The 20221-nt window shown below is 42.4% G+C and overlaps 1 protein-coding gene across 1 annotated transcript in view; it reads right to left on the bottom strand.

Annotated features, from left to right (window-relative positions):
• SLCO1C1 (solute carrier organic anion transporter family member 1C1) overlaps positions 1-18066 on the bottom strand; it is a 32100-nt gene extending 14034 nt beyond the window's left edge. The window contains exons 1-7 of the mRNA XM_058190438.1: positions 18002-18066; positions 14990-15111; positions 11230-11376; positions 9821-9919; positions 8528-8764; positions 6434-6598; positions 1084-1279 (exon numbers count right to left, since the gene is read on the bottom strand). Of these exons, the coding sequence (XP_058046421.1) occupies positions 1084-1279; positions 6434-6598; positions 8528-8764; positions 9821-9919; positions 11230-11376; positions 14990-15111; positions 18002-18051 (1016 nt within the window). The 5' untranslated portion in view covers positions 18052-18066. The remainder of the gene's footprint in view (positions 1-1083; positions 1280-6433; positions 6599-8527; positions 8765-9820; positions 9920-11229; positions 11377-14989; positions 15112-18001) is intronic.
• Between the last annotated feature and the right edge of the window lie 2155 nt (positions 18067-20221).

The raw sequence follows: 20221 nt of genomic DNA, 5'->3' as shown, positions 1-20221 counted from the left end.
CTCCTCTTTTCTCCCTCCCCACCATTCTAAAATGGTAGCTGGGCAGACCCGACCCTACATTAATTATATTTATACAGCTTCAATAATCCCTGCTATTTTAAGCTTTTTCCATCTCAGTCCAGGAAGTTCTTCATTGACCCAACTCATCACAAAACCTAGCAATTTCTGATATGGTCTTGATCGTTTTGGAAGAGCAAAGTCAAAGTCAAAAAACAACAACCCCAAAAAACACAAAAACTCTTCCTGAGTCAGTGGTAAGCAAACTACAGTCTTCAAGATATTGTTGGTTTACAACTCACAGCACCAAGTAACCAATTATAGCAGTGACCAAAATTGTGGAAACCTTTTGGGAAAAGTGCATGTTCTAAAACTAGCTAATAACACCACTTTTTTTTTTTTTTGGAGTGGTACTATAAAATTCTATATTAATGGAGAGATAATTTAATCAAGAATGTAACGCAATAGCTTTTATGAAGGATTTGCTATTAGAATAGCGGTTACAGTATAAAGAAGAAAAGTGAGACACATAGAAAAAACGAGATATACAAAAATTATCACCGTAGAAAAAACGAGATTTACAAAAGTTATCGCCATGTCAGTTAATACTTAGTTGGGTAACCTTTAGCATGAATTACGGCCTTACAACGTCTTCCCATGGAGTGAACCAAGTCTTTGAGTTCTGCAGCTGTTCTAATGTGAAACCAAGATTGAATGATTGCTTCTATTAACTGGGTTTATATTGCTGGGTCGCTTCTGACTAACAAGTTTCTTCAGTCGGCTCCATAGATTTTCAATGAGGTTAAGGTCTGGGCTATTCCCATGCCATTTCAGTAATAGAATATCTTGAAACTCCAAAAAAAAGTGGTGCTATTAGCCATAAAACCTCAAAAATACACTTTTCCCAAAAGGTTTCCACAATTTTGGCCGCTACTGTATTATAGAAGATGATCACCCAATTCACACAGAAAGAACTTCAGAAATCTCATCTGAACTTCAATGGGCCCCATGGAAGACAACGACACAATTTAACAAAGTAACTACTATAGTGTGAACTATCTGCTCGCGCTGTCCAATGGAACTTACCCTTCATAGGAGATGGTCAAGCCTGCCACCTCTGCATTTTTGCAACCGGTTGTGAAAAGGGTGAGGAGCAATAGGTAGCCAAGGAAGGACGAGATCAACGAAAGCTTGGCTGCCCCCAACATGCTCAGCCTGAACTTCTTCATGAACAAGCCTCCAGAGAACATCCCAAGAGCTACAGCAGGAATGTTGATGAGACCTGTAGTATCCACCACCCCGAAGAAGCAAATGAACACAGTCATACACTTATTTTTAGGAACAACTGGGATTTGACCAAGAAGTGTTTGTTATCTTCTTTTGTCCCATTCTTCAGAACACTTTATGTATTGCATCTGCTAAATTAATCCTGGTATCTGCTGAGTTAGGACAGACAAGGGCTGCAAGGGGCATGCTTCTGATGTCATAGAGCAGGGGTCTGCAAACTTGGCTCTTTTAAGACTTGTAGACTTCAACACCCAGAATCCCCCAGCCGGCAAAGCTGGCTGAGGAACTCTGGGAGTTGAAGTCCACAAGTCTTAAAAGAGCCAAGTTTGCAGACCACTGTCATAGAGCAAGGGTGTCAAACTCAATTTTATTGAGGGCTGCATCAGGGTTTATATATTTATTTCATTTATTTATTTTATCAATCATATATAAGATAACAGGTAAAAGAATAAACATAATTTGGATACATGAAAAGAATAAGTAAAAAAGGAATATTAGGACAGGGACGGTAGGCACGCAGGTGCACTTATGCACGGCCCCTTACAGACCTCTTAGGAATGGGGTGAGGTCAACAGTAGACGGTCTAAGGTTAAAGTTTTGGGGTTTGGGGAAGAAACCACAGAGTCAGGTAGTGCATTGCAGGCATTGACCACTCTGTTGCTGAAGTCATATTTTCTGCAATCGAGTTTGGAGCAGTTTACCTTGAATTTGTATGTATTATTTGCTCGTGCATTGTTGTGGTTGAAGCTGAAGAAGTCAATGACAGGTAGGACATTGTGGTAGATAATTTTATGTACTATGCTTAAGGTCAGACTGAAGTCGGTGTAGTTCTAAATTGTCTAAGCCCAAAATTTGGAGTCTGGTGGCTTTGTGTGGGTAACCCGGGTGGGCGTGGACGAGGTGGGTGTGGCCAGCTCAACGTCACTCATGTCGGAAGCACCTGTAGTGGCCAAGTGCTAAGGCAGGACTTCTTCAGACCCTCCCTCGCTGTGATTATAATCTCCATCCTTCCTGCCTGCCTCCTGCCTGTCTGTCTTTTCTTCTTTTTTGTTCTGTCTTCATTCTCCTTTCTTTTTCCTTCCCCTCTTTCCTTATTTTTCCTTCCTTGCTCTCTTCCCATCTTCCCATCTTCCCTTCTTTTTCTTTTCTCTTTCCCTTTCTCCTTTCCTGTTCCTTCTTACATACTCAAATGCAAAAAGGGAAACATTTCTCCTTTTGTTTTGTTTTTAGTTTGTTTTGCTAGTGAAAACGGAGCTCGAGGGGGTGGCCCTCCCAAGATCTGTTTTTGCTGCCAGAGGCACCACGGGCCAGTCCTTTGCTGTTTCCAGGGCGGCCCCACGGGCCAGATCTAAGCACCCTGACGGGCGGATCTGGCCCTCGTGCCTTGAGTTTGACACCCCTGTCATAGAGGGCTTCATCTTTTAGCTTCTTTAGAGGGAATGGACCAGTGGTGAAATGTAAAATTTGTTACTACCAGTTCTGTGGGCGAGGCTTGGTGGTGGTGGGTAATGTGACTGGGTGAGCGTGGCCATCTTTTTTTTTTAATTTTAAGAGCATTTTTTTCTACAACCTCTTCAGTAAAAAATTGCTTTTAAAAGGCTCTGACGATCCCAGCTGAGTTGCCTGATCGTCAGAGGCCTTTGTTTTCTTTTAAAAGCATTTTTTTTGCCTTTTAAAGAAAAAAAAGCCTCTGACGATCAGGCAACTCAGCTGGGATCATCAGAGCCTTTTAAAAGCATTTTTTTACAACCTCTTCAGCCGAAGAGGTTGTAGAAAAAATGCTTTTAAAGGGTTCTGACAATCCCAGCTGAGCTGCCTGATCGTCAGAGGTTGTTTTTTTTTTTACTTTTAAAAGCATTTTTTAGGCCGTAGAAAAAAATGCTTTTAAAAGTAAAAAAAACCCCTCTGATGATCACGTGGCATGGGGGTGGGGGCAGGGATTTTTGCTACCGGTTCTCTGAACCACCCACCACCATCGCTACCGGATCAGGCGATCCAGTCCGAACGGGGAGCATTTCACCCCTGAAATGGACATTCTGAGCAGGGGTAGTATTCACTTACCTTCGCTACTAATTCGCAAATGTGAGTGCACACGCCACCTCCGCGCATGCGCAGAGCATAAAAAACAGGATGTGATGACATCCAGGTGGGTGGGCGGAGCCTCCTGCAGCCGCCACTACCGGTTCGCGTGAACTGGATAAAACCGGCTGAATATAATACTGATTCTGTGGAGTTTAGATTCTTTTTTTCCTTCTCTAAGTATCAAAACACCAATTTTAGATCTTTGTGAGAAAAAAGCAAATAATCACACCCCTAAACTCTGGCTCTTTGCCAACTAGATTTTTGACAGTGTGTCCTGGGAACTTTTGGGGGTGCAAACAAGTTTGGTGGGGGACTCTCTATGTAGCCCAATGGCTGAAAATCGATCTTCCCTCTATTCAGTGGTGAAATCTGAACCATGCACCAAATGCAAGGTGCTCACGTGAGCGCAGTGCAGGCCGAAAGGCGGCATGGAGTAAGTAGAACAGCGGGTGGGGGAGTGATCAGCTGTGGCACACAATCTTTTTCTTTTACTTTTGAAAGCATTTTTTTTACAACCTATTCGGCCAAATAGGTTGTAAAAAAATGCTCTGACAATCACACAGCTCAGCTGTGTGATCGCCACACGGTCATCACATAGCTGCCATCACTACCAGATCGGCCGATCCGGTCTGAACCGGGAGCATTTCACCCCTGCCTCTATTATATGATCATTTTTAACATAGCGTATTATCTGGCCCTATTTTAATTATGTGTATTATAATGCGGTAAGTTAACAACTATAAATATTTTGCATATTCTTTATAAACTTGATTCATAAAGTCTATTCTTTCTGTTTTCACAATGCCGAAGTGTTTCATACATAGCTGAAGGCTTAGCCCTGAGAAAAGCTTAAAATACAATGGAAAGTACTGTGTTAAGGGTAAGAAGAATTGTTTCTAAATGCCTCTACTTCTCTTGAAACAGCATTTTCAAATTATGCTACAATTTAAAAGGTGGCAGCTCAAGAAATATCCTTTCCTAACTTCAAGGAATTCACACAATAACTGGGTCATTCACAAAAAAGACAAAATAAAACTCTAATTGCAAACGAACCAGATGAACTTCTCTTAATCCTCAATGAAAAATTTTAGTATCTTCTTTGATCAGATAATTGGCCCTAATATGGCAAAAAACAATATTATCCAAATCTGGCAGTTTCCAGAGGTATGGATCTTGCCTTCCAGAACTCCTTAGTTAGGGAGTAGAAATCTACCATTCTGGATGTTGTAAAGGGTGGGAAACTTGACATATCTGATTTTAAGGGGTCCCTTCAGGGCCTGCCTGTTGTGGCCTGCCAGTGGCCAGTGGAACTGGTGGCAGACTCAGACAGTGTGGAGGTTGGGGAAGAATATGGGCCAGTCCTGGAGTCTGGGGAAAGCTCTGATGAGTGCTCTGCATCGAAGGCAGAGATGGGGCCAGGGCCATCCGACAGTTATCAGCTACCTTAAGAGTCGGAGATAAGTGGGGCAGAAGAACAGCTGGAGCCTGTTCCCAGTATGCGCATGTGCAGAGCTGCCAAGAGAAAGGAACAATTAAGGAACAAGGGCCAACTCAGGAGTAAAGGCACAGGTGGATGTTGAATGGCCCCGCCCGTGGGGAATAAAGAGGACCAAAAGGAGAATGGAGTTTGCAGGAGACAATTAGTTCATTTGGGTAGTGCGAAGATCTGTTCATGACTCTCAGAGACTCCTTGCCAAGTATTTTCTTGCACAGCACTGGATTTGGAAGATATTGGCCTGGCAGATCTCCAAACCTGATAAGGTCTGTGCTTGTAAAAATTCACCCGTAAAGACTGTTTGCCGGGACTTTGCTGAATGTGAATGAGAGGAATTCACATTAGCTTAATAAAAAGGGGTTTTGTTGGGACAAGGAGCCTGCTGCGTGCTTTTGTGAAGCCTAGGTCAGAAGAGGGTGGTTTCACAAACCACTAGGAATTAGAGATGGACAATGTTGTGGTCCGCCAGCAGCCTGTGGAGCTGGCAGCGGAGTCGGATGTGAGGAGTCTGGGAAGGACAATGAGTCAGTCCTGGGGTCAGAGGAAGGCCCAGATGAGGGCTCTACATTGGAGGCAGAGATGGGGCCAGGGCCATCTGGGAGTAATGTGCTGACTCTGGAGCCTCCAGAGGCGGACAGCAGAGAGGCAGAGGAACAGGGGGAGCCTGTTCCTAGTGCATGCATGTGAAAAGCTGCCAGAAGGGAAGAGCAGCTAAAGCAAAAAGGACGACTCAGGAGTAAGGCCAGGATATGATTGGCCCCACCCATAAGGTTTAAAAGAGCAGAAACGGCTCTTGGGCTCTTTGTAGGAAAGCAAGGTTGCTACATTTGTTTCCTGTCAGTGTCTCCTGTTTCTGAACTTCATGGGTTCTTGCCAAGAAAAGCCTTTGGCAGAGTGCCAAAGAAGACAAAGGTTTGTGATAAAGCCGAAGGACTTTTTCTGAAGGACTTTGTTTTGGACTTAAATTTAGACTAAGCTGGGAATGAAGTAATTCTCAGCTATTCTAATAAAATATGTTTATTTAGGACTGATTGTGTCTGGTAATAACTACTTGGGCCTAGATCACAACAGACAAGATCTCCAAATTCTTTCTGATTAATGCTAATTTTCCCTAAATTTTCCTGTTCCTACAATTAGCTACAAGTAGCAGTGATATGTTCTCAAGTTAGCCAGCTACAAAAATAAGTGCGGTCCATTAGATGTGCCAGACAAAAACAGACCGAAAAGGAAGATAGAGCTACAGTGTATTAACTTTATGTATCTGTATCACAGCTGTGCAATCATTTTTTTTTTTTAGTCAAAGGGCTGTTTTTACCCTTTGAGAGGCATAGCAAGCCAAGGGACACATACATGCAGCCAAGGTAAAGAGTAAATTTGATTTGATGTGTAAGTGGCTTAAAGTTACATTAATTAAAAAAATACATATGACTACTTCTCCAAGTAATGATTTCCCTCTCTGGCATCTATCGACATTGTCATCAAACCTTGGATTATGGACTTTTTTCTACATGTATTAAACCCCAAACAAAGTAGCATCTGCTTCATTCCCAGCCACAAGAACCTCAACCGTACCTATGATAAAATTGGTCTTGGAAGATGATTGTCCAAACTGTTGTTCAATGTATTTTGGCTTATAGGTTACCATGCCAATCAGAGAATTGAATTGGATGATGCTAGAGCAGAGATATAAGAAGTACACTGGATTTCCAAGGAGACTTTTCAAGGAAGGCAGGAACTCTAGAAAAGAAAATGGATACGTGTCAATTGGACAGAAGTGAGAAATGAACACGGATGACAACTTTTTTTCAAAATCGGTTGACCTGGTAACCACCGTTCATGGAAAATTGGAGGAAGACTTAGTCATACTCAGATCCTTTCCACACGACAAATATTTATAATATATTGCTTTCTCTTTTTGTCATTTAGGACAGGGGTCTCCAACCTTGGCAACTTTAAGACTTGTGGACTTCAACTCCCAGAATTCCTCAGCCAGCTTTTCTGACTGAGGAACTCTGGGAGTTGAAGTCCACAAGTCATAAAGTTGCCAAGGTTGGAGACCCCTGATTCAGGAGGCCTTTGACTTTTGCTGCAAAACATTTATCTCCATCAAAGTGCCCACAGCCCTTGCATTGGTCAGCATGTGGGTCACTGGAACCCAAATAAAACTCAAGTTGAATCCATTCAGGATCCCACTGCCAATGGGTCAATTGACTTCTACTCGTTGTCTTAATTAGATGTAATTCATCTGTTGCCCTCTAGATACTTTGGACTTCATAACCAGTGGTGGGATTCAAATTTTTTTACTACCGGTTCTGTAGGCATGACTGGGTGGGCAAGGCTGGGTGGTCATGTGACTGGGTGGGTGTGGCTGGGTGGTCATGTGACTGGGTGGGTGTGGCCAACTCAACATCAATCACGTTGAGGGGTGCCTCCCCCGGCCCCTCCCCTCCCATCCACTCTTTGTCACGTCCGGCCTCAACGTATCTATAGTTCTGTAAAAATGTTGTTCGCCTTTTTTCGACTTTATTATCTGCATCTACATACTATAGATGTACTTTCATGGACCACTGAAAGGAGGAAATAGCTCACCTGCTTTGCCCAAGAGTGTGATAGGTAGGTCACAAAACAGGCTTTTGAGGGGCTGCCACAAAGAAGGGGTGAATGGGCAATATATTTTCCAAAGAAACAGAAGACAAAACAAGAAGCAATAGATGGCAACTGAACAATGAGAGAAGCAACCTAAAACTAAGGAGAAACTTCCTGACAGTGAGAACAATTAACCAGTGGAATTGGCTTTAAATTGAATGGTCAATAGCAAGTAGTTATGAAAACTACCTCGCAAGGCTTCTGAAAGACATTGGATTGTCTACAGCAGCTCTCTTATTCAAAGCAAGGCAGTTCTTTGTGCTGCGACTATTCATTTATTTATCTTTATTTAATTATTTATTTGTATCCCACCTTTATTACTTTTACAAATAACTCAAGGTGGTGAACATATCCAACACACCTTCCTCCTCTTATTTTCCTCACAACAACCACCCTGTGGGATCGGTTGGATGGAGAGAGAGTGACTGGCCCAAAGTCACTCAGCTGGCTTTCACGGCTATGGTGGGGTGCGGGATTAGAACTCACAGTCTCCTGGTGATTGGCTCAAAGTCACCCAACTGGCTTTCATATTTAAGGTGGGACTAGAACTCACAGATGTCTGCTTTCTAGTCTGGTGCCTTAAACACTAGACCAGGGGTTGGCAACCCTGCAGCTCTGGAGCCGCATGTGGCTCTCTCATTCCTCTGCTGTAGCTCCCTGTCGCCGGTCAGCTGCACAATTGATAGGGCTTTTGGTTAGGACAGGTAGAGGAAAAAGGACGCAGTGCTAGGAGGAGACTCTATGGTAGGGGACCCGGACTTCCAGTTGGCAGAGGAAATAGGACACCGGGCTAGGAGGAGATTCTATGGTGGGGGAACCAGACTTCTGGTCAGCTCCAGAATTGAATAGGGGACTTCCGGTTAGGACCTTTGTGGCTCTTTGAGTGTTTAAGATTGCCGACCCCTGCACTAGACCAAGCTGGCTCTACAAACTAGTTCTCCAAATTACCAAACTAGTGATGTAGAAAATGACCACCAAAGTATCCAACAATGGATCAGTTAATTAGCCCGGTTCCCTCACCTTTTGCCATCTTGAGAAAATTGACTTGGGTTTGGTAGGTGGCACAACAGTCCTCGTTATCTTCTGCAATGAACCTGGACTGCTCAGTAGAATCTTTTCCGATCTCAGGCCTTGGAAGATGCTTGGGTAAGAACCAAAAGGGGATTGCAGCAAAGATGCTGACCAACCCAGCGATTAAGTAGCCAAGCCACCAAGCTCCAACCCAGCGTGGGTCTTTGGGAGTGATGGCTATGGTGCCTAAAAAGAGAAATGAAGGGGATGTTTAAAAAAATCAGTATGAATTATTAAATACCAACATGGTTTTTAATATTGAGTAGAGAGGGATTAAGGAAGGCTAGGCAGTCAATAGATCTTAAATTGATGTTGTACCTGCTCAAAACCAGTGGTGAAAACCAATTTTTTTTACTACCGATTCTGTGGGCGTGGCTTGGTGGGCGTGGCGTGGCATGGTGGGTGTGGCTTGGTGGGCGTGGCAGGGGAAAAATACTGCAAAATCTCCATTCCCACCCCACTCCAGGGGAAGGATACTGCAAAATTTCCATTCCCACCCCACTCCTGGGAAAGGATACTGCAAAATCTCCATTCTGGGGTCAGCCAGAGATGGTCTTTGCCGGTTCTCTGAACTGCTCAAAATTTCTGCTACCGGTTCTCCAAACCGCTCAAAATTTCCGCTACCGGTTCTCCAAACCGCTCAAAATTTCCGCTACCGGTTCTCCAAAACCTGTCAGAACCTGCTAGATTTCACCGCTGCTCAAAACCTTCCCGATCTCATCCCTTAATTCTGGCAATGTGGTTTGGTACGATAATTTTCTGGCAAATCACAGTTTCCATTTAAGTGAGTTTTTCTCCTTTAATATGGAGGCAGGAATTCCTGTCAGTTACAACAATTAATCAGTGGAACGGTTTGCCTGCAAAGGTTGTGGATGCTCCATCACTAGAGATTTTTAAGAAGAGACTGGACAGTCACTTGTCTGGAATGGTATAGGGTCTCCTGCTTCAGCAGGGGGTTGGACTAGAAGACCTCTAAGGTCCTTTCCAATTCTGTTATCTATGATTCCGGGGATTCCCCCCCCACTTTTTCCTGTTGGTTTCACCTATTTTGATACCAAGATCATCAAATGTTGTCCATGCCTTTTTTGGGGGACAAACTGTAGTTTATGCCTTTCCCACTACAACTTCAGAAAAAAATATTTATCCACTCTTTGTTTCCACAGTGTGTGGTTTGATGTTGGTGTCTTAGTCAAAAATAACTTGGGCATTTGGACTTCTACAAAGACTGCCATTCATGCTCACCCATGTCTACGAAGCCAATGTCCACATACAGCTTGGCACACAAGGATCCCAAAAGAAACCCCAAAATGGGACCGATAATTGCAACTGTCTGAACACATCCTGTCAAGAAAGTGGAAGGGCAGATCAGACTGAGAAGAATTCAACTTGATCTTTTGAAGAAAGAGAAAAACTTTTAAATTGATGAAATAAAGTAAAAGAAAATAGCAAAATGCAGCAAAACACTGTAAAATAGGAATAACACTTAGACTTATATACCACCCATTGCCACCAACAATCCTCATTTTACCAAAGGATGGAGTCAATCTTGAGCCCCATCAGGATTGAACTCCTGGCGGTGGGCAGAATTAGCTTTCAATACTGCATTCTATCCACTGCGCCATCAAGATTCCTAATACAACTATGAATACAGTCAATAATATATTTATTTTATTTATTTATTTAATTAAACTTTTATACCGCCCTTCTCCCGAAGGACTCAGGGCGGTGTACAGCCTTCATTTAAAACAATTAATATACACACTAAAATAACAATTAAAAAACTTATTCAATAAAAGGCCGAAATTAAAACCGTCCAATTGACCCTATAAAATACCCAATAAAATTACAATTAAAAATTAAAAATTAAAAATTTAGAGTTTAAAAATCAGGCCAGTCCTGATTTTATATATATATATATATATATATATATATATATATATATATATATATATATATATATATATATATATATATATATATATATATATATATATATATATATATATATATATATATATATATATATATATATATAACAGATTTATAAGCATTAATGGTATAAAATCAACAAAACCAATCTGAATAATTAAATCTGAAAGGGATCTGTTTCCCCTAATCAATCAATCAATCTCTCTCTCTCTCTCTCTCTCTCTCTCTCTCTCTCTCTCTCTATATATATATATATATATATATATATATATATATATATTTATATATATATATATATATATATATATATATATATATATATATATATATATATATATATATATATATATATATATATATATATATATATATGGGACATGGTGGCTCAGTGGCTAACATGTTGAGCTTGTCGATCGAAAGGTCAGCAGTTCGAATCCCTAGTGCCGCGTAATAGGGTGAGCTCCTGTTACTTGTCCCAGCTTCTGCCAACCTAGCAGTTCGACAGCACTTAAAAAATGCAAGTAGAAAAATAGGAAACACCTTTGGTGGGAAAGGAACAGCATTCCATAAGCCTTTGGCATTTAGTCATGCTGGCCACATGACCACAAAGATGTCTTTGGGCAGCACTGGCTCTTCGGCTTTGAAACAGAGATGAGCACCGCCCCCTAGAGTCGTATTATTATTATTATTATTATTATTATTATTATGGTCTTCAACAGTACCAATGTAGAAGGGCACACTCTCTTCTGGGGCATAGTCATCAATATATGCGATTCCCAAAGGCTGGATTGGTGTTTCTCCGATTCCCCGTAGTAGATTTCCCAGCAAAACATAGATCCACATGGAAATGCCAGCTTCTTTTTCGCACCCTGGATACACAGAGCAAGAAGCTCAGAGTTGCTGTCTGATAACATCCGCAGAAACAAGAAGAACAACCCTGTTGCTTATATGTAGGTGCCTGAGTGCCTACCAGGATGGGAGACCACTAAGAAATTCCAGGGGTAGATTAGGAATCAGAAATACTGCCTGAAAGATGGCAGTGACAATTGATTGGCATACAGATAGCTCTTGGCTTACAACCACAATTGGGGCAGTAATTTCCATTGCTAAAGTAATGTGATTGCTAAGTGAGTCGCATTCGATATTATGGTCTTTTTTTTTTTTTTGCCAAGGTTGTTAAGTAAATCACATGGTCGTTAAATGAATGCAGTTTCCCCCATTGACTTTGCTTGTTGGAAGCCAGTTGGAAAGGACAAAAATGAGGAAGGAAGAGGGATAGTAGAGGGAGAAGGAAGGTGTAGGGTGGAGGGAGGAGTGGATGTAGATAAGAGAAGGAGAGGAAGGTTTGGAAAGTAAAAGAAGGTAGAAGAGGGAAGAGTGTTAAAAAGGGTGGTGGTGACTGGGCAAGCCCGACTAATTGTATATAACTGTACATTGGATGAATTATTTGATATGATTGTAAAAATAAAACTTTTTATAAAAAAAAAAAAAAGGAAAGGACAAAAATGGTGATCGTCTAACCCTGGACACTGTAAGCATCATAAATATATGTCAGTTGCTGTGCACAATCGTAATAGCACTTAAGACTTATATACCGCTTCACAGGGCTTTACAGCACTGTCTACGCAGTTTACAGAGTCAGCCTATTGGCCCCAACAATCTGGATCCTCATTTTATCCATCTGGGAAGGACGGAAGGCTGAGTCAAACTTGAGCCTGGTGAGATTCGAGCTGCCAAATTGCATGATTGTAAGTGTCAGCACTGATCGTAAATCACTTTAACATAACATAACAACAGAGTTGGAAGGGACCTTGGAGGCCTTCTAGTCCAACCCCCTGCCCAGGCAGGAAACCCTACACCATCTCAGTCAGATGGTTATCCAACATTTTCTTAAAAATTTCCAGTGTTGGAGCATTCACAACTTCTGCAGGCAAGTTGTTCCACTGATTAATTGTTCTAACGGTCAGGAAATTTCTCCTTAGTTCTAAGTTGCTTCTTTCTTTGATCAGTTTCCACCCATTGCTTCTTGTTCTACCCTCAGGTGCTTTGGAGAACAGCCCGACTCCCTCTTCTTTGTGGCAACCCCTGAGATAAAAAGTCCTTCTTTTTATTAAACTAGACATACCCAGTTCCTGCAACCGTTCTTCATATGTTTTAGCCTCCAGTCCCCTAATCATCTTTGTTACTTTCTTCAGCATCGTTGTAAATTCAAGCAATCACTAACTAAATGGTCATAAATTGACGACTATCAATATTTTTGACAAGGAAACTAAATGGGCATATCCATGAAGTTATCTGGAATACAGCATGAATGCAGAGAGATTTTAATCGCTACATACATGTGTATAAACAGCAGAAAAGCTATTCAAAAAGTGTCCCCACTTTAATATTGGTGGCTCAGCAGACTAAGTCTGTCTATTATTAACACAGCTGCTTGCAATTACTGCAAGTTCAAATCCCACCAGGCCCAAGGTTGACTCAGCCTTCTATTCTTTATAAGGTAGGTAAAATGAGGACCCAGATTTTCGGGGGCAATAAAAGTTGACTTTGTATATAATATACAAATGGATGAAGACTATTGCTTGATATAGTGTAAGCCGCCCTGAGTCTTCGGAGAAGGGCGGGATATAAATTCAAAAATAAATAAATAAATAAAAATAAAGTTTGATTATTTTAGTTTACCAAAAGAATGCTTTCCTATGTCAGTCATGGCTGAAGTGGCTTAAGTTTTTAAAAAAAAAAACTAGAAAAGGAGAAAAAACTAACTTCCCTCCCCAGTGTGTGTGTATATGTATGTGTATGTGTGTGTGTGTGTGTGTGTGTGCGCGCGCACACACATACACACACATGAGAAAAATATAAAAAGAGAGAAAATCCACAATTCAACGGGAAAAAGTTAAAGTTTAAAGTTTAACTTTATTGTCATTGTTCGTATATAGACAGTATACCCATATAACGAAATTCATTTATAAAGTGAATTGCAGATAGCAATCAATAAACTAGAACCATGTTTCTCAGACTTGGTAACTTTAAGACATGTCAGCTTCAACTCACAGAATTTCCCAGCCAGCATACTGTCTGGAGAATTCTGGGAGTTGAAGTCCACATGTCTTAAAATTGCCATGTTTAGAAACACTGATCTAGATACTATCTATAATGCAAACGTAAGTACCCAATTAGAGTGTCAGGGTTTCAAGTAACACCACCAACGAAAGAAGACTCTGAGGCATGAAGTTATTCAAAGTTCCATTTCATTAGAGATGTCATATTGGCACATCTGGGAAAACCCGAATCTGAAAGCTTCCAGATTTTTCCCACCCAAAATAAAGTCCAAGTCTCTTCCCCTGCACCCACATGTTCATCACATGGTCCAATCAAAGCATTGTCCCAACTGGAGATGCCTCCCAGTTCCAGCCTTCCAGGTGCAAGGCAAGATGTCCTTGACTCTCTGAGAAAGGAATGTTATTGTGACTACATATCACCCATGCTCCATGCAATCCCCTCCCCCCAGTTTCCCACAACAGTAAATGTGGCAGACCTGAAGTCCCAATGCAAAAGATGGCTTCCAGGCCTGACATAGAGGCTACAATGACATCAAAAATGTCATCATGCAAAGGACTCACATGGAACATTACTTGGCCTTTTGACTATCTGTAACTGTTGTGTCTGTGCCCCCCGAGCCGGGCCTCCTGCCAGAAAGTGACTTGGAAAGTGAGGGGGAAGGGCCATCAGGACTTACCTCGGGAACACCGGCTTCCTTAGCTCCGCTCCAGGAGCCAGAGGCAGGCCAGGTGGAAGAGATAATGAGGCCTCCGTCCCCTGACTCTTCCCCCCCCAGGCCACGTCTCCAGACCCAGCTGATGGCAATCAGGCCTGGCTGGACCTTAGGTTTCGTAGGCAGGAGAGGAGGGAGCAACAGAAGCAGGGGTGGGGCAGGCCTAGGAAGTGCTGAGTGATGGAGCCACACCCCACAGGATAGAAAGGCAGCAAGAGCTGCTGTGCCTCTTCGTAGCAGACAAATTAACTGCTTAACTAAGAGCTGAAGTACTGTTTGACTCATCGGCGTCGAGGGAGATAACAGAGACACTTGGCAGATGCTTGCTATTTTGCTGCCAGAGCTGATAGTGCCAGCTAATTAAGCCATCGCTCGGACGGAGACGAAGGGGGACAGAACAGTAACTATCCTGATATGCAAGACAAAATGAAAATTCAGATAATAAATAATTTTCATTCCCAATGCTGATGGAATTCTCAAAGAGGTTACAGAGCTGGGTTTCAATTTTGATTTATTTTCCTCCAAATAATGCTGGTATGTGGTTAGAGATAGTTTCAGAGAAACCAGGTCTTCTCCTCCCACATTTGAGGTGGAATGTTCAAGAGAACCAGGACATCCAAGTTTAACCAAGTATAAATATTATGGGTTTGTTTTTTTAAAGCCCATAGGAAGTATGTTGTCAATATTGTTCTTAAATACTTACTTACCCGTCTGGATTTTTGTCTGAGATCTTTCCAAGCCTGAGACTCGTATTTGGTTTTGATCCTGCAGACATGGGGAGACGCTGATAGTTGAATTGGAGGAGGAAGAAAACACCTCATACCTATAGCTGTGTAAAAACCAACAGTTTCCTTACAAGGATCCCACCTATGAAAATGGGAGGAAAAATTATTTCTCTAACTTATTCCAAAGACCTATTCAGGGCCCAGTTCTCAAGATGTCACCTCAAGAAACAGCTTTAGGGAAGTTAATAACTGGATTGATATGACCACCAAGACAAGGCTAGTGGAGATTTGCAGAAAGCAAACTGTGGGGACCCAGGGTGTGGCACGAAGGCAAATATAACCAGAGAACCGGTATGAATCCCTTTATTGGCACATACTCTGCCCCCAACGTCCCTTTTGCCGCCTGGAGAAAGCTCTCCCACAAACCTGCAGATACTTCAGTCCAAATGCTGTAAACAGAATGATTGCAATCAATCACTCCAGCAGACTCAAGATAATGAGTCCCAGAGGCGAAGAATAATTCCAGCAAGACAAGATAGGCACACAGTAGCACGGCAGTAATTCAAACAGTCAGGAGGAAATGCCAGGAATGCAGGCCACAACTCTCAACACCAGATTAATTCAGCATTTTTTCCCTACAAACGGCTCTCCCAACTGCCTCTCCTTTAAACTCCATCCCCAGGTGTGCCTTGTGAAGAGAATTGGGGCCCTTTCCTTCCTCGTAAGCCATACAACCCACATTGCTTTCTTCTGTGTTCTTCCCTGGGTGCCCTAGGACGGGGAGGGGATGGACATTGGTCTTCATCTGAACTTCCTCTCCCTTGTTCTACCTCTCCCCTGTTCTGCCCAGCCTGGCTTTGCCCTTCCCCAGTTTCCTCCATAACCAACGGAGCCACTCTCTCCCTCTCTGTCAGCTGCCTGTCTTCCATCTCAGATTCAGACTCCAATGGGGGCATGACGCAAACAGTGTCAGGCCCAAAGCCAAGAATGACCCACGGCGATTCTTCCAAGCAGAGTCCTTTATAGCAAGGGTCCCCAACCCCTGGGCTGCAGACCAGTAGCGGTTCATGGCCAGTTAGGAACCGGGCTGCACAGCTGGAGGTCAATGGTGGGCAAGCAAGTGAAGCTTCATCTGTGCATGTGTGAGATCTAGATTGCATGCGAAACCATCTCCTCCACCCCTTCGGTCCATGGAAAAATGGCCTTCCCCAGAAACTAGTCCCTGGTGCCAAAAAGGTTGGGGACCATTGATTTATTGTTTCATATTTATAGACAAAATCTTCCCAGGCTGAGGACTCTACTATCTAGGTAGTCCTCGTCTTGCAATAGTTTGTCCAGTGACAGTTCAAAGTTACAATGATTCGGAAAGATTGACTCATGACCATTTTTCACACTTATGACCACACGGTCACGTAATCAAAATTTAGATGCTTGGCCACTGGTTCATATTTATGATGGTTGGGGTGTCCCGGAGTCATGTGATCACCTCTTGTGCGGGGAAGCCACATTCACTTAACAACCGTGTTACCAACTTAACACCTGCAATGATTCACTTAACCACACTGGCAAGACAGGTGGTAAAATAGGGTAAAACTCGTCTAACAAATGTCTCACTTAGCAACAAAAATTTTCGGCTCAATTGTGGTCGTAAGTGGAGGACTACCTGTACTCAACTATTAGGGAGGGACTGTCTTCACCCTCTTTCTCTCACACATCATATCTGGACTGAGTTGCCCCTCTGGAAAGCACTCCCTTCCTCCTGGGAATCCATCTCCTTATACCATCAGAATCAAAAGGTCATAGAGTTAGAAGTAATCTCCTAGGTCAGGGGTCTGCAAGCTTGGCTCTTTTAAGACTTGTGGACTTCAACTCCCAGAGTTCCTCAGCCAGCTTCCCAGAGGAACTCTGGGAGTTGAAGTCCACAAGTCTTAAAAGAGCCAAGTGTGCAGATCCCTGTCCTAGGTCATTTTGCTCAGCATCTTAAGTCAATGAGACCATTCAGAGCCAAATATCACATTGGCTGGATGGATTTCTAATCTCTGCTCTAGCAATGAACAGTTATTTGATCCCTTAGATCAGTGTTTCGCAACCTGGGTAACTTGAACATATGCAGACTTCAACTCTCGGACTTTTTTACACTCAAGCATACAGTCTGGCTCCATGTCTACGGAGATTCTCAGCCATCCAGTTGTCCCAAAGGTGCTTTTTCAAGAAGCAATTGGACTTTGTTTTTCTTTGAAGAGGTTTCGCTTCTCCTCCAAGAAGTTTCTTAGGCTGAAGAAGAGCTGAAGAAGCTTCATGGATGAGAAGTGAAACCTCTTCAAAGAAAAACAAGGAAGTCCAGTGGGATAGTCTAGCTCAGGGGTAGTCAACCTTTTTATATCTACCGCCCACTTTTGTATCTCTGTTAGTAGTAAAATTTTCTAACCGCCCATTGGTTCCACAGTAATGTGCCGTGTATCGTCATCTGCGCATGCCTCTCGCACATCATGGATTGGGTTGAGGGAGGGCGCCGGCTACCAGCTCTGCTTGTCTGTTACAGCTGGGTGGTGTGGGGGGAGATGCGCGAGCTATTCTGGGATGAGGCTCTTTTGTTTGCGGTCGCACTATAGCGCCATTTAGTTTCACTTACATAACGTGAACTAAACTTATGCGCGGGCGATACAAATAGTATATTTTCAGAAATTTAAATTGTCACAGGGAATTTTATGAAAACCTAATGAAAATGTTTTTAAATAATGCTATGAATTTTTTTTTAAAAAAGTCAATTAAATTAAAAAAAAGGAAAATGCTTCAGTATCGGACAAAACCCCTACCGCCCACCATGAAAGCTGGAATGCCCACTAGTGGGTGGTAGGGACCAAGTGGACTACCCCTGGTCTAGCTCAATGTTTCTCAACCTTGAAAAATTCAAGACATGTGGACTTCAACTCCCTAGAATTCCCGAGCCAGCATGCTATCGGATAACACTAAATGTTTAACCATTATACTTACTGTCCCATAAAGAAATGTGGTATGGCAATCAGAAATGTCCCCAGTGACATAATTATGCACCCAGCTCCAATTATTTTGGGTCTGTGAAGTTTGGCTCCAAAGTAGCTCACCAGAATTATGATTAAAAGGTTCCCTTTAAGAAACATAGAAAGAAGGATGAAGGTGGAGAAGATGGACTTGTCTATCGGGGTAAAAATATATTGTTAGCTTATTTGCAAAATGTGGAGAACGTGTGTATAACATACCAATTTCAAAGCTCCCATCGATTAGGCCAACTAAAGAAGAAGGGATATCAAATCTTCTTTCTATCTGAGTGATGGTACTTTTCAGGTAGCTTCCTGATAGAGTTTTGGCAAAGTAAACAAATGACAATGCACCAAGAAAAATCTGTTAGAAAAAAAGGGTGCCGAAGAATTTTTAATTCAACTGTGCAAAATAGATGAGAAATTTGGTTCGTCATAACTTTCCTGCATTAGGTCTATTAAATACATAGGTCTGCGTGTGGATACGCTTTGTGATGCAAATTTGTGATGCAAATTTTAAAAAACCCAAATACATCCAAACAAATTTGACAAGCCCCAAATACATCCAAACATATATGTACAGCATTAGAGAAACTGACAAACAAAATACATTTTCCTGTTGAATTAGCTTTCTAACCGGAATATTTTAAGGCGGTGTTTTTCAACCCTGGCAACTTTAAGAGTTTGAACAGTGTTTCTCAACCATGGCAACTTTAAGACAAGCGGACTTCAATTCCCAGAATTCCCCAGCCAACTGTGAGGTTAAGTCCACATATCTTCATTGCCAAGGTTAAGAAACAGTGTGTTAAGTAATTGCAACACTGATTTTGGCATAGCATTATCTAGAATCCAAAATATGTTTTTTGGAAATGATAGAATTATCTTTAAACAAAAGTATTTCCCATACCTAAAATGTTGTTTGTTCTTCAGAACCAGAACGAAAGGATGTCATAAATGTTTGCAGCCTTTCCAATGCAATGCTGGAGTGTTAATCCCATCAAATTAATTAAAGCTAAATTCTAAAGCGACCGGGGGTGGGAGTGGAGGAGAACAGATTGAAAAACGTAAGGAAAAAAATGCATCCAGGAAGTTCTCAGCTGTTCTAACCAAGGCTTCCCCAGCAGCACGAAGCCGAGTCCTCGTCCCGATAAACCCCTTTTATTTAATTTACAGTGAATTCCTCTCCAGCAAAGTCTTTCCTCTCCCACAGTCTTTCAAGATAGCTCACAATTTCTGACCTATATCAGGCTTGGAGAGTGGCCAGGCCGATGTCTTTCAGACACCTGCAATTCTTGGCAAGAATGCAGAAATGAACTAATTGTCTCCTGCAAACTCCACTCCCCTTTCACTCCTCTTTTATTCCCTATGGGAGGGGCGATTCATCGTCCACCTGTGGCCTTACTCCCAAGTCGACCCTTGTTCTTTGGCTGTTCCCTTCATCTGGCAACTCTGCGCATGCGCACACTGGGAACAGGCTCCAACTGTTTGTCTGCCTCACTGATGTCTGACTCTGAAGGCAGCTGATAACTGGCATCCGGCCCTGGCCCCCTCTCTGCCTCCAATGCAGAGCCCTCATCAGAGCCTTCCCCAGACTCCAGGACTGGCCCATGTTCCTCCCCAACCTCCTCACTGTCCGACTTTGCTGCCAGGTCTGCTGGCTGCTGGTGGACTACAACATCAGCCACTTTAAGTATCTATTTTCTCAATTCTGGGTTTAACTGTACCTTAATTCCTCCACATAATGTTCTTTTTTCCTTCGATGTGGAAGAATCTGCTCGTGAGGAAGATCTGTCAGTGGACAATGTCAAGGGTTTTGGGAAGAACTGAGCGTTCTCTTTAGATGAAGACTCCATTTTGGATATTGCCTTTCAATCAGTCTGCAAAACATTGCACCATGTCATTTGAGGAACTGCCCTCAAGTTACGACCATTTTCTTAGTTCATTGTACTCCGTTCCATTGAAAAAGCACAATTCATGGGCAAAAGGGAATGAAATTTCTAGTGAAACCCCCCAAATTAGTGGAATTCCCTTCCTGGGACTAATCTGTTATTCGCTTTCCAGAGTGCTTTGAAGGCAGCTGAATTTGATTTCACAGTTCAGTGCCATATTTTGATTAATTGATGTTTCTCAATTTAAAAGGTTTTAATGTAATAGTGTTGTATATGATGGTGTCCCCCCCCTCCCACAAAGTGGTATA

This window comes from Ahaetulla prasina, chromosome 7 (assembly GCF_028640845.1).
Source record: "Ahaetulla prasina isolate Xishuangbanna chromosome 7, ASM2864084v1, whole genome shotgun sequence".
Lineage (NCBI taxonomy): Eukaryota > Metazoa > Chordata > Lepidosauria > Squamata > Colubridae > Ahaetulla > Ahaetulla prasina.
This window is presented reverse-complemented; position numbering and strand designations above follow the sequence as displayed.